This window comes from Mesocricetus auratus, unplaced genomic scaffold (assembly GCF_017639785.1).
Source record: "Mesocricetus auratus isolate SY011 unplaced genomic scaffold, BCM_Maur_2.0 Super-Scaffold_100015, whole genome shotgun sequence".
Classification (NCBI taxonomy): Eukaryota; Metazoa; Chordata; class Mammalia; order Rodentia; family Cricetidae; genus Mesocricetus; species Mesocricetus auratus.
The window spans coordinates 59,922,967-59,938,095 of record NW_024429198.1 but is presented as its reverse complement, the minus strand read 5'-3'; the positions used below and the strand labels follow the sequence as shown (position 1 = coordinate 59,938,095).

The 15,129-nt window shown below is 41.6% G+C and overlaps 1 protein-coding gene across 1 annotated transcript in view; it reads right to left on the bottom strand.

Annotated features, from left to right (window-relative positions):
• Nucleotides 1–15,129, bottom strand: part of Pik3c3 (phosphatidylinositol 3-kinase catalytic subunit type 3) — a 77,048-nt gene that overhangs the window by 37,896 nt on the left and 24,023 nt on the right. The window contains exons 7-13 of the mRNA XM_013124577.3: nt 14,671–14,742; nt 13,093–13,197; nt 12,517–12,609; nt 9,652–9,837; nt 8,469–8,623; nt 7,969–8,059; nt 3,158–3,225 (exon numbers count right to left, since the gene is read on the bottom strand). Coding sequence (XP_012980031.1) covers nt 3,158–3,225; nt 7,969–8,059; nt 8,469–8,623; nt 9,652–9,837; nt 12,517–12,609; nt 13,093–13,197; nt 14,671–14,742 — 770 coding nt within the window. The remainder of the gene's footprint in view (nt 1–3,157; nt 3,226–7,968; nt 8,060–8,468; nt 8,624–9,651; nt 9,838–12,516; nt 12,610–13,092; nt 13,198–14,670; nt 14,743–15,129) is intronic.

Here is a 15,129-nt window from a genome sequence, read left to right as displayed (position 1 = left end):
AAACTAAAAATTAATAAAAGTATGAAGAACTAGAGATGTTTTATAGAACATCTGCAGCGCCATTAGGCACAAGACTCTTTAGATTAAAATGAATCCCAATGTCCCAGGTACTGCCATGCATGCCTACAATCCTGTCATGTGGGAGGCAGAAGCAGGTACAACTTGGCTTCTAGACGAGCACACACTATGAAACAAGATATCATTTCAAGAAACAATGGAAACAATAAGAATAAATCAACTGTTGATGTCTTGTTTCATACTGCCCACATTTCAGGTGCTCAGAGGGCAGATGAACAACTCTACAGGTCACTTATCAAGAAACAAGGTTTAGAGGATGGCTCTGTCGTCCCCAAACAAAAGGTGAATCAGATTGTGTCACCTGAGGACCACATAAGAAGGTCAGAACAAAGCCATGCAGTGGTGGCACACGCTTTTAATCCCAGCACTCAGGAGGCAGAGGCAGGCGGATTTCTGTGAGTTCAAGTCTACAAAGTGAGTTCCAGGACAGCCAGAGCTGTTCCACAGAGAAACTCGAGTATCTCGGAAAAAAAAAAAAGAATGTTAGAACAAGAGTATTTGCAAACTCCAGTCACCAAATCTAAGCCTGGCTGCTTAACTTACTGATGGCCCCCACCACCATTATAATCCCTTTTCTTTTCCTATGTACTTAGGTAGCAAAGTCATCCACAAACAAACATGACCACGTCCGCAGGCCTCACCACTATGTTCACCACCTGCTAACTACAGTGTAAGCGGCTGCAGCAGTTTCCAGAACCTGAAGGTGCACGCTAACCTCCACGATTAAACAAGCACTCTGCTAATGCTTCAAGTCAACCTTCTGCTGAAAGAAATGAGTCAGCTACAGTACAAATGACATCATCTCCATGGACAGATGAGGACTGAAGACCCAGAGGCTAGTCATTTTACAATTCGCTATTTACACCCACCAACCAAGTTTCACAGAGCTCTGCATGGCATTTCCTGGAAAGCTGGCATCTAAAGGGGAAGAGTGACAACCTGCCCAGGTGCTCAGCATCGTCAGGCTCCCTCTTCCCTGACAATCTCATTTTGTGGAGTAACTACCTCCATTACTTTCAAAGGCCTTAGAAGTCAGAGAAAACATGTCACAGCATCGAAAAGTTTACTTTCCTTTCAACACACCACGGTGACTATAAAAATAAAAAACTCCAAGGATTTATGGATTCTGATGCTAACATTTTACAGCTAGAGACATAACTCCCCTCTGTGGAGTACAGTGTTGGCACCACTCATTTTAAAGGGGCTGTCTGCACAGCTACTGGCCCCTCAAGGATGTAGCTATAGCAAGAATCCTACTGAAACAGGTGGAAAGGGGAGAAAAATGGCAAAGAAGTGCAGGGTGTTCAGAAGAAAACAGTACAATCAGTTAAACCTGAGATTTCAATTCATCTGTTAGGACAGAGGAAGCTTGGTGAGAGGGTCTACGTCCTCACTTAGTTCACACTCGGAGGAAGCTTGCCCACTTTAGGAAAACCTAGAGATTACTTCCCATATAATTCTTCTACACTCATAAAAGAGCAGTGTCTACCAAAGTCAAGCATCACTATCAATAGTTTTTCTCACCAATGAATAGTACTACATACATAATATGTAGACTATAATATTGTTGCCCTCTGAAAATGAGCAGACAGTTCAAGGAATCAGAGGCAGAGTAGAGAAACCCACAAAGAGTCTGGGTCAGATGGACTGTTCTCAAGAGTATGGAGTGTGGCTGTCCATGTTTTCTGTGCCCTGCAAATTTTTTTCTGTCTTTTCTCTTTTAAATATTTACTTAGCTTTTCACAAGAAATGCTTTTCTGTAGTAGTGTGAACAGAAGCACACTAAAGCATTCAGATAAAAATGCAAGGGACATTAACTGCAGGTTTCTATTATATCAAAATAGCCATTTGGCAATATGAAAATTTGTAACTAAATCTTAAATGAAAAACTGGTAATTACAACTAGCCAAAATGTTCTGTAATGTATTTTCAAGTGCATCGTCACATTTACTGCGAAGGGAATATATTTTTATGACTAATACATTCAACTGCGAAAGCAGACACCTGGAGATACTTTTGCTTTCCACTAGTTCCATTATTGGGCAAGGGGAAAACTCATAGGTCCCATTGGAGAAAACCATAAAGGCTCAGACAGTACTGTTTATGCAGGCCAAGCACCTGTATCTTTTACAAGTGCCCTGGTTCCTTTCCTTTTTGATAAAGAGAGAGTGAGCAGGAGCCTGACTCAGCCCATATAACAGGGCTTTCAAACCCGGTCTAAAATAAGATGGCACTTTATTTTCTTCAACAAAAGTAAAATATCTTGTGATTATTGAAAAATGAGAAATTTTCAAAATGAACATCTATTAATCTGTGCTGCTTAAATTAAGGTCATGAATTAAAAACCCAGGTTTCCAATCCAGCTCACCCAGCAGGCTGTGCCCTAAGATCCTCTACAAAAGAGGACAGGACTCATTTGTCGGAATTTCAACCCAGTGATTCTTTTCCACTGGTTCAATGCATTTATCGATATGGCCTCCACCTTAACGTTCTAGACAAAGAGGGAGCCACAGTTCATACTAACTTTGGTACAGGCAATAACCTCCGCCTTTCAGCACCTTTGTTTTACACTGTTTCCATGTAAGTCATGATAGTTAACCCCACGTAACTACTTGGGGCAGAGTGGAAAATGGTCACTGAGTCGCCTCTACAAACGGCGGATAATGTATGGTAATCAATACCTGTCAGATTCAGTTAGAGCATCCTTCTACCTAAGCCCCTTCTTCTGTACAACGAGAGAAAGAGACGTTTAATTTCAAGTTCTGTTTTTGTAGGGTTCTAATTGTTTGGTAAATAATGTAAAAATACACTCATGAAAAGTTATAAAGTATTGTATACTACTGAAATAACAAAAAAGAGAAGCAGACCAAACTGGGAGAAGGGGGAGTCACCACAGACATTTATAACTTATTGAAAATTAGCAGAAGAGAGAGTCTGAGGACACTGACTTCTATGACACAGTTATGGTGGTGATGGGTGGCATTTGGTGATGGCCTCCACTGTGAGTTTTCTATGTTTACAGCACGAGAAAAGTAGTTCAAAGGAGTGATCTGAAACAAACGAAATTATTTTCACATACCAGTACAAATAATTAGCCAGCGTTGAGTTCTTACAGGCTCTTGATATCAGGAAGGTACACAGATCTTGCTGAAAAAAATTGAAAGAAATATATATCACATCTGCTACTAACAGGAGGCAAATGAAAGGCCCTACGGCAGCCATCAGTTTTCATCTGAAGTCATAGTACAGATTTTCATCCAGCCATCCATCTTTCCCATCCATCCTACAATCCACCCACCCAAAATGACTACAAACTAACATAGTACATAAGAGGACATGGAGCTCTTTGTTCTCCTAATCAATATATTTGGTAATGGACAGAGACAATTAAAAAAATCATAGTTCCAATGGTAAAACCATCACATCTAGACCAACCCCAGATGGCTGGGCATAAAAAGGCTCTATGCTTGGCATGAAGCTCAATTACAGTGATCAGTAAACTAAGAGATTTAAGAGCTGAACAAAGGTCAAATTATGCAACAGCTGATGGGTACAATAGAGTAGGAACTGTAAATGAAAGGACAGGAATTCCAAATCCAAGAAAAGATCTTAATGTGACTGTGTGACAGTCTGACTGACGTTTGGTTAGTTCAGATGCCTGCGAAGTGCAGACCTGAGGTCAGGTAGCATCTTTAACAATAGTCTAAAAAGAACTGTTCTGAATCATAACTAACAGGGATTGCTGGTGAAGAAGAAATGAGTAAGAGAGCTGCATTCAGTAAGTAGATTGCTTTGTTACATCAGACAGGAAACATGGAGAGTAAGAATTTGGATACACAAATCAGAAACTCAGACAAGAGATCTGAGCTAGGTACTGAAGTGTGTGCTTATTAGTATGACTCAGGGTAAACATAAACGGTGACGGAGGACCTTGGGGAGCTTTACAATGTCAAGTACAGAAGTGGAGATGGATGAAGGGCACTGTACAGAAACACACATTAGAGTTGAAAAGAGTGACAGATGAATGTTACTGCCTAAAGCCACAGGAAGTCACAGCTTCCCAGACAGGAGCCTTTGATAGAACCGGGCATGATGTGACCATGTCAAAGCCCCTTAGAAAACTAGCAAAGAAAGTGTTAAGCAAAACCAAAGCGATGGGTCTAAAGCCTTGGAATGACGGGGTGGGAGAGTCAAGATATAAAAATCACTGAGTTCGTTCCAAAGGCACATAAGCAGCTAGGTGCCAAATGGAATGGGCACCACGAGGCATTTCCTGAATTAATGCACATCTGGATATTTCTACAATATCTCTGTAAGAGAAAAGGAGGAAAGGATGAGGAGGGATTTGTGTCTACACATCTGGAGATAGAAAATCATCACTCTTCCGAGTGGTTTCTATTGTGTCAACGACCATGGAGCCTACTGTTGCCTAGAGAGTGTGATGTGGAACACTAAGAACAGAGGAGAAGGTCACTGAGGGGCAAGGGCACCAGCCCACCTAGGGCAACGCAGGACAGCAGGTGCAGTCTTAGCTGATGCTGAGGCGAATGACTGAGCATTGACACTACACACCAAGCTAAGCGGTTTCCTCTGCAGCATTCAGACATGGAGAAATTATGTGATTAATTAAGCTTTACCAGGAGTTAAGATCTTTCCAGAAGAAATGAAGATGCTCAGAAAAGAATGACTAGTACGATGAGACGTAGGATGGAAACTACATTAAAAGGAAAACAAATACTGAAGAAGGCTGAGCTGACGGACAATGAAAAGGACATAAAACAGGGATCAGAGGTCTCAGTGCAACAGAGCTCCCTAAGTGGAGAGAGAAATCAGAGGTTATCAGGAAAGACATGGCTGATGTTCCAGTGGTGACAACAGTATCCCCAATTCTAGGGATTTTCTTTTCTTCTTAAGGGAATCGTGAGAGAAGAAGGGCCTTCAAGCACAGTAAGGAAGAACTCCACTCCTAAGCTACGTCCCCAATTCAAGAAGAATGTTTTTAATCTACATTTTAAACATGTACCGAGAAGCCAACGAAGATACTCTTCAAATAAACAACTATAATATCAAGTTCGTGCACAAGTTCAACACACGAAAATCTAGGCTCAAGATTCATCCTCAACCTATGATGAAGACATTGCTTTCCCTTTTTAACTGAAAGTAATGATTTTCATACAATATATTCTGATAAGTTTCCCCGTTCAAATTTCCTCCCAGATCCTCCCCACCTGTCCACCTATCTGACTCCAATTCTGTTTTCCCACTCTCTTTAGAAAACAAACAGGCAAATAAAAAAGCTAACAAACCAGAATTTTAAAAAGAAAAATAACAAAACAAACAAAAAGCACAAGAAACATACACAAAACCCCATAAAAACACAAAATTAGAAAGCATAATATATAAGCAAAGGACCGATGAGAAACAAAAATGTCCAAACAAAGTAATATGAGACAAAAAACTTAAAAAATGTCATTGAGTTAATTTTGGATTAGTCATCTACTGCTGTCATGGGGCCTACAGTAAGAATTAACTTTTCCTTTGCTAGCAGCTGTCAACTGGAGATACATTTTTATAATGAAGTATTTGTTTAACACATTTCATTTGTTACTAAGATTTTTTTCTTTAAAATGGATTTCAAATAACAAAGATTAAAATTTTAAAACTGTAAAAATTACATTATCTTATAAATTTAAAAATTCAATTTAGATAATTAAAAAAGTAACAAGAGAAAGCCATACAATGGGCAGAAAAAAAATGAGCTCACACTGCAGATCAGAGACACCAGAAGAAATAGAAGGCTACAGGTACTCTTAGCAGCGTGTAGGTCTATACATTCCCAGATTGTCTAATAATAAATAACAATAGCATCTATTTTAGAGGTTAAGAATAGGGCTAGAGAGATGGCTCAGCCGTTAAAGACCAGGTTCACAACCAAAAGGAGAAGAGTACAGAACTAAGACACTTGGTAACTAACAATGACGTACCAGTGGAGACTGGGTCAGCACTGCTTCCAATATTATATAGAAGAAAAGTAATAATTATGAAAGCTAAGAACGTAACTTAAAATATCTACGTTAACTACAGCAAAAAAAATACATATATATATATAGACAGAATCTATGAACTAGGGATCAGGTAGAGATAGAGGACTGGAAGATGGATTTAACCATAGATGTACAAGGAAAATATATATTTATATATAACTAAGAAAGGAGAGTATTATATCAGATACTCTATTAAAATATAGCAATAATTACCAAACAGCAAAAGAAAAGAAAAGAAAAACGAGTGAGGTAGAAGTTCCAGCTAAGACAAACTACTAAACAAGATTTAAAACAGAGATTTGACTATCTGGCATGTTGAAAGATAAGCTTGAAATACAAACATATGCTGCATTTGATTAAAAGGAGATTGAAAAACATTTCAAGAAAATACCTACAGGCATGCATACAACAAAACAAACAATAGCAGAAACCCTCACAATTCCCCCATCTTACAAGCAGCCTTCGCTCTGTGACAGATGCAACTGTCAACTTGGCATAATCATGTGGGAAGAGAGTCTAATGAGGGGTTATCTAGCTCAGGCTGTGGGCATGACTGCGGGGATTATCTTGGGTTACATTAAATGAGGAAGGCACTCCCACCCACTGTGGGTGGCATCATTCCCCGGGCGGGGGGGGGGTCCTGACTGAAGGAGGAGGGAGTGAGGTAAGTACAAGCACAAGAGCTCTCTGTGCATGACTGTGGGTAAGCTGCTTCAAGTTCCTGTCACTGACTCCACCCCTGCAATGCTGGGCCTGATGCCTTCTATCCAAGAACTCAGAAAACTCAGGCTGTATCATGTTTTTACTGATATAAACTGATGTCTGAATGTTCAAGAAAGAAACGAGGAAGGGCAGAAGAAATGGATCAGGTGTGGACAGACTGGGGTCTCAGTCTATGATCCAGAGAAGTAAGAGGTGTGACCAACCTCGGTGAGTACCAACTAGAAAGCTCTGATGGCATGCATACCGTTATTTCTCTGAGGCCGAGGAAGAGGGAGGGTCATCACTCAAAAGGCCCCCCAGCACTCTGTGATGGTTTGCATTATGTGAACACTCTGAGTAGCAGTCAGCCCAGATGTTGGTTCATCAGTCACAAGAAAAAAATGTTGGAAATAGATAAAACTGTTTAAGCTACAGTCTGCATTCTAGGTAGTAAGCAGGGTGACATTCTGAACACATTATTGTTAACCTGGTCACGTCACAGCACTCCCAGAGTAAGGTAAGAATGCTGAGATGTTCACCTCAATTGTTTCACCAGCTGCTAAAGAAAGCTCGCGTGATGACCTGCAGGCTGGACACCAATGACACCTGCTTCTCCCTCGGACCCCATCTTCCATGTTCACGTCCTCACCTATGGCTGGCCCTGCTGTTTACCAACACACACAAGAGCTGGCGTGTTTTCTTCAGACAACGGCTAGTCTAGGAGAGCTGTTTCCCTTCAAAACTGAGTTTGCCTGTCTGCATGAATTAAAAACATCTGCTCAGTGTATGATTTTATAGAATCAAACATTTCTATGGTACAATTACAAATACTGACAACTGCACTAAGGTGTTCATTAATATATTAAAATGAACATCCTGAGTCTCCCTGATAAAATATTTGAGCTTAGCTTATTTTCATGCTGCATAAACCTATGTGCATGCCCAGAGCACCAATAAAATGAATCAAATAATAGCCAGCATATTACACGAGGGGAAAGGTCATAGCATGCACCCAAAAGCCAGCTATTGAAGAAAGTTACAATGGTTAGTTTGCTAATCAAGCCAAGGTCTTAAAGATCAACACAGAATGTCGACTGACAGGCCGGCCCTCTTGTATCCTAATTTTGGAGAGCTTTTTACTCACCTCTAGATTTTCCCCATCTGAAACTTCTTTTGATTTAGATGCAGGAGGAGGGGAGGACACCGGAGGAAGAGGGTTGGTTAGAATCTGGGAGCTGGAAACCGAAGAGAAGAGATGAGTGAGATGTAAAACCTTGTACGATCATTTTACCTGCAAGCAAGGAGCTGCTGCGACTGTTATCCTGGTTTTTAGCAAAGAGACAGCAGTCACATAAACGAGTATGTAAGAGTAAGTTTGCACAGCTAGGAGGCAGACTTGACGCTTTCACTCCGGTCTTCTGGCTAGAAGCAGGCAAGACTGGTCTCTGGTAATCTGTGTGTATATATTCCTAAATTCACTTAGTGAGTTCCCATGCCAAAAGTCAAAATCAAAATTAGAAAGGATAGAATCTGTTTGGAACGTGAGGGAGAAAGGGAAGAAGACAACAATACAAATGAAAGAAGAGGAAAACATGGAAAGGGACAAGTGTCACAGTAAAAACAATCTTCCCTGGAGAGCCATACCTATCTATTTCTGCCGAACTGGTTCCAGAAGTTGACAGACTTTCTGACACTGAAGCCTGACTGTCCTTCTTGGTAGGTTCCAAACCGTTCTTTATGTCATCAAAGTTTTCATACTTCAGAGCCTGGACCAGCTGCAGTAAGTACATCAGCAAATCCTAGAAATACGCGAATGAAAAAGAAACTGGTATTAGAAGATCAGAAGCACACTAAGTACAGACTCACGCATTTCTAGCAGTCGGGAAGCACCTGACTTGGACTTCTGCCTATCTATTTGTTACTACTGGCTGCTGCTAAGCTACTCAACTTCTGGGTGCATCCTTGTGTCTGTACTTATACAGAGACCAGGACAGCAAAGAATGCAGAAACAGTCACAGAGAGAGACGAGGGAGTGCTCAGCACACAGTGAGGGGCCAACGGATGATTCTCATGAGTAGGGCTGTCTGGACAACAAAACAAGGAAGCGGGAAAGTGAGGAGGGAGCTGGAAATGGCTCCTGCAGAAGCAAGAGATTAAAGAAGAGACTTGTTATCTGCAGAGAATCAAATGCATGCCATGTCTAACACTGCTGGAGGATGCACCTCACATTTTCAAAGAATTTCTGCTTCAGGACAATTCTGAAATAAGTTTTGTTCTTCTTTCCCTTAAAAGTCAGAGTTTGAAGAACCTGGAGCCCCTTTTCTTCTTCTTTGAGAATTTCATTCATGTATTATATGTTACCAATGGCCAAAGGTTTCACTAATCATGGCAATGTGAGGAAGTGTCCAGAATACAAAATGAGAGCATGAAGAATGTGTCTACAGAGAGGATAATGCTGCACCTAAGCCTCCATGGGAACAGAAAGTCCGTGCTCAGGACATCTCTCAAGGATTCCATTAAATGCCCTTTGTGAGTAACAAGCTCTGGTGCCAATGGAAAGCCCTGGGGGAGAGGCCCCACCATGTAACAGACCTGGAATTCACTTCAGTTTTCCTCTCACAGCAGCCCTTGCCGAAGTACTTTAAATACTTCTGGAAACCTCACTAGCACACCTAAATGCATATATTTCCCTTAGTAACTCCCTTCTCCCAGGTCCCCCCGCCCACCCCCCACACACACGAGTCTGTAGCAAGTGACTGGTCTTAGACTCGACACTTTTGAATGTACGTGTCAGACAGTCAAGCGGGAGTGAAGAACAGTCATGTACCTCATCGTCGGCCTGCCGCAAGCGGGCCACCGCGTACCGCCTCACGGTTGGGTTGGTATAATGTGAGGAAAGCAGCTCCAAGGAGTCCTCCACGTCCATAGGCTTCCATTTTCCCAGAAGCTCCAGGGCCTGCTTGGCCTCCTGGGGCAGGTCCCAATTAACACACTTCAAGAACTTTGTCAAAGCCTAGAACCAGAAAAGATTTGGCATTTAGAAGCCACACCCTCCTGCCAAGGGACATTGCACAAAGGTCTGGTTCTAGGGCGGCAGTGAACCACACAATAGAAAAGCATCTTCCTTATGACGTTGTAGCTTCCAGGATAAAAACACTGCAGGGCAAAGTAAGTTTTTAGATTGTTTTTGTGGTTTAGAAATACTGGAGGCCTCAAAACATGGAAAATGCTGAGGTAAAGTCCATGAAGTTTAACATGTCTTGGAAGCAACCTTAGCTTTACAGTGTCAGCAGTGTGTCACAAGAAACCCCACACAAGCCCTAAGGAAGGTCCCACAAGTGGCCTCACTCACTATCTGATCAGGTTGGTTCCTTAGCTTTGCTACATACTCTCAAAAAAGGGGGAAACAGAAACCAGAATGTCTCTCTGAGAAGCAAGTCCTTAAAAAGACATGCAATTAAAACACTAACATCCGAACACCAGGACAGTTAGGTACAGAGCCAGCCACAGTCTGTGAGGCGGCGGCCGCACCTCTCTAGAAGCCTATTTCTTTGGCTACTCCATGTCTGCATGTGGCTGCCCAGCAGACGTCATTCCTGATTGCACAATCAACACATGCTCACTTCAGTTGTCCTCAAGGTAAACCCTGTTACAGCCAGGTCCCCTGGAAACACTCCTGGCAGAATGCATAGCTATGAGTTGTTACTAATTTATTATCTACACATTAGCTCTTAAAGAAAGATAGCTGTAATACTTTCAAATCCAGTCCCCAGAAAACTCTACTCAGTTCTCTCAGAAGAGCGAGCTCCATAAGCATGAAAAACTTCGTATGGATGGGAGATGATGACAGTGTGGCTCAGTGGTCAGCCACTGGAGCCGAATGGGTAAACTGCAGCTCACTGAGAGAAATAAAATGGAGACCGAGCAAGGAGGAAGACACCTGATTTTAACTGTACATGCAGATTCAACTCACCGCCCACTGCATACACACACAAGAACAACACACACACAACACACACACACACACACACACACACACACACACAGAGAGAGAGAGAGAGAGAGAGAGAGAGAGAGAGAGAGAGAGAGAGAATGAGAGAGAGAGAGAGAGAACGAGAGAGAGAACAAAAAAACCACCACCTCACTCTGCTTTCCTGGTTACATTTCTTTTTCTCAGACTGTCAGACCTAACCCCAGGTAATAAGCTTATTTTGAGCATTCTGTGTCCGCACACTCTTCCCTTGGCACAGCATGGTGCAGCTAACTCAAGTTTACAGAACACAGAGTCACAAGCCACATGCCGCTGAGGAGGACGACCAGGCCCCCAGAGCTTGAGCAACATCAGATCCCTCCCCTTTTCCTAGATACAAAGGACAACAGGCAAGACTCATCCACAAAGGGTTTCCAAGCCATCGATTAAGGAAACAGGAAAAGCTGAGGAGCTTAAGATGATACCTATCTTCATTTTACTTTTACCTTAGAAAAATGAACTGAAGCAAGGAGAGCACGTCATGAAACTGCAACACGCTGGTTCAATCTCCGCCGTGAGATGCCAAGCTTTCCTAATGCATCTCTGCTGTCCCCTAGTGGATGCAGAAGCCCACTGCTAATCTCCCATGTTCTAGTCTCTGGGTCTCCACTGAGCCCTTCCCTTCTAAATCACAAACATGAGCATCCCAAGAAGCAGCATGTCTGCATACCTTCATGGCCCTGTAGTAGATCTTTACCTGTGTGACAGTGATTACACTGCACACAGTGAATTTGCTCGGGATATAAAGGTTGCTAGCATCCATCAGTTATTTAAGAATGCAATTGGTAAACATACATTCATGCAGGCCAAACATTTGTACACATAAAATAAAATAATCTAATTTTTTTAAAGAATTAATCTTTGACCCTCAAATTAAGATAGAATACTTCAAGAGCTGCAAGAGACACAGAATCATTATCATGGAATCATCTTGTATTAAGCACAGGAAACCAGAGCTTCAATACAGCAAACAACTGTCCTACAGTTAAAACCGGCTCAGTGTAACAGTTTATACAACATCAGGAACTCTGGCCTAGTCCCGGCAATCCATCACCATGCTCCCTCCAGAAGCCCCAGCCCTCCAGTTTCCCTACCAAATGGCCTCACTTCTATCCTGCAAACTAGCCGTCTGACACTCTACTAACTCAGCTTCCATTTGACAAGGTACACTGCTCACATCTTCCTCTGTCCCTGTTATCTCCAGAAGTATACGCTTCTTTATTTTAAATCACTATGACTGCATTCCTAATCACAAGGGAATACAGAGCAAAGAGGGTAAGAAAGGAAGGAACCAGGGTTCACTCTGTACATGCTATGGAACAGGTACCGAGTCATCTCACCCACGATGAAAAGCTGGCTCCATCAGAACAAGAAATACAGGATGCCACCCTATCCTGTCTCATGTGCACAAACTGCAGAGGCAGAAACTGAGCCTGATTCCATCTTCCAAATTCATTCCCACATCTTCTAGGAGCTAACAGACAGGAGCGTGTGCCTTTTCTGTCCACACCTTTTACTGCATTTTTAAACGCCGGTGCAGCGAGCGTACTGCTATGTAGCGCGTTTGCTTGACCACAGCTGCATTTGTAGTGCAGCTTTACTTTGATCGCTAGAAGAACATCTATAGGTAAATCTGATACATGAACTATTCAAGGAACTTACTTTTTCTTGATTGGTAAGATAATATCTAAACTTCCAGACAAGATCTTGTTCTTCATATGTGAGCTGCTTGGTTGGTGGATAACTCACAATAATCTAAAACAAAAGATAAAGAACTACACTTATCAAACATACACTTAATGCATATTTACATTTCATTTCATGTTTCAGGGATCATTTCAAAGAACATGAAACTCTGAAAATATTTACCATTTTCTAGTTAGTCTCCACAGTGACAGAATTACTGAAAGTTGTGAATGACTTAAAGAAGACGCACTCTGCAGACAACGTGAATCTGCTCAAGTCAGGAAGTTACATAATCCATAAAACATGGAAATAACGTGCACTGCCGGCTACAATGAAATGTCCACTTAGTATGTCCACACAGTCTGTAAGTGTCTTACACTTAGTGTGTCCACACAGTCTATAAGTGTCTTACACTTAGTGTGTCCACACAGTCTCTTAAGTGTTTTCCACTTAGTGTGTCCACAGAGTCCCTAAGTATCTTACACTTAGTGTCTACACAGTCTCTTAAGTGTCTTACACTTACTGTGCCCACACAGTCTGTAAGTGTCTTACATTTAGCTGGTCTCTTGTGGCAGCATTGGGTTTGAGGTCGTGGTCAGACGGTCCACTTCTTAAACTCCGAGCAAGCTTGTGGTGTTTGCTTTCCACTAAATTCTCCTACAAACATATTATGAAGATATACAGAGAACGTAAACCTTACAAACGCAAGCTTCAAAAGTCAGAAAAGACAAAGCCCTCTCTTAAAGCCATTTTATGATGCCTGGTACCACTCCAGCCCTATGGACCCACTACAAGACTGAGAAACTGTAAGTCCAGCACTGCAATATACAGCGGACACCCCACTTACTAGACCTTCCAGACACCCTAAAATCCTTACATCCTCTATCAGATATCATCACTTTCACACTAGTATCTACCACCACCAGACAGAACTCACCAGCCACTCAACACCTGTAAAATATCACTCTACAACTAAGCGTATAGACAGTGATCCTGTTGCTTGAATGCCCTCATCTGCCGCAGACTGTTTGACACAAGGCCAAACTCATCAACCATACTCTTAATGCTACCCATGGAACCACTGAAATTTACCTACATCTGCGTGGTGGCGCACTCCTTTAATCACAACACTCCGGAGGCAGAGGCAGGCTGAACTCTGTGAGTTCAAAGCCAGCCTGGTCTAAAGAGCTAGTTTTAAAATAGCTGGGGCTATACAAAGACACCATGTTCTGAAAAACCACAAATTGATAGATAAATTACTTATAGGTACACAGGCAAAGAAAACAGGATATTTTTGATTTTTACTTTATTAAAAACACATTTTTATTAACGTTTGTCCTTTTACTAATTTTTAATTCTGAATCCTTTGTCTTTGCCCTTAACATCTCTTTGCATAAGCCTCTTGCCTACTAGATCTGGTAGCTGTGGCAATCTTATAAGTCGATCTTCATAAAACATGAATCACTGATCTTACTTAGGGCTATTCACCTTTCCACGACTGTGCTATTTGGGTTGGTTTTTGTCAATTTGACACAAGCATGTGGCATCTAGGAAGGGGAACCTCAGCTGAGAAAATGTCCCATCAGAAGGGCCTGTAGGCAAGCCTGAGGGGCGTTTTTAAATTAGTGATGGGTTTGGGAAGGCCCAGCAGACTGTGCCACTCCTCGGCAGGTAGTCCTGGGTGACAGAAGAAAGCAAGAACATTCCTTTATGGTCTCTACTTCAGTTCCTGCCTCTAGTCCCTGCCTTAGCTTCCCCTGATAGTGGACTACAGCCTGTAAGTCAAATAAATTCTTTCTTTCTCAAGTTGCTACTGGTCGTGTGTTTATCGCAGGAAAAGCAAACCTGGACCACATAACCCTTACTCAACAACCCCATCCACCAGCCCTTCACAATTTAAATAAAGTGGTGCTTGGTCCTTTGTCCACCAGTCAGACCCACTTTTAGGATGTCACCGTTCCTTCTGAGCATCCCATTTAAATTTCACTACTAATAGCTGAAGTGCACCTAATACAAACCGAGTCTGGCTAGGTGAGATATGTATTACTATTTCAAAATATATTACATGGCTCTAAGTTGTGTTCATTCTAGAGGAAAACATGTTCTTAAAAGCCTTGTACAACAGCTTACCATAGACATTTGAGGATCAGGAACTTTCACTAACTCAAAACTTGTTAAAATTGGAGATGACTCATCACCATCCTAGAATGTAGTACAGGGTTTAAAAGATAAAAAGGAGAGATTTCACCCAAATGAGAAGTGGACTTGATATTATAAAATGCTAATATATTCAAATTCTATCCTTAAAACATCACTGTTCATTTATAAACTTTTTAAATTCCATATTTATTTTTTAATCTCTATCACGAATAAAACATTTTAGAAAATAAAAAGAAAAATTAATAGTTAGAAAGATATGAAATCTGGAAACAAATTGCTTTGTATTGTTTGTGACTACAATTTCAAAACTTAGTTTATTATGGCAATGGACAAGATAACACCCCAGTTTGTTAGCTTAAATCAGTGAGCACCAGAGCTTACTCAAGGACTCAAGCATGGGTTACATTTCTGGGCAACCAGACAGCAGCA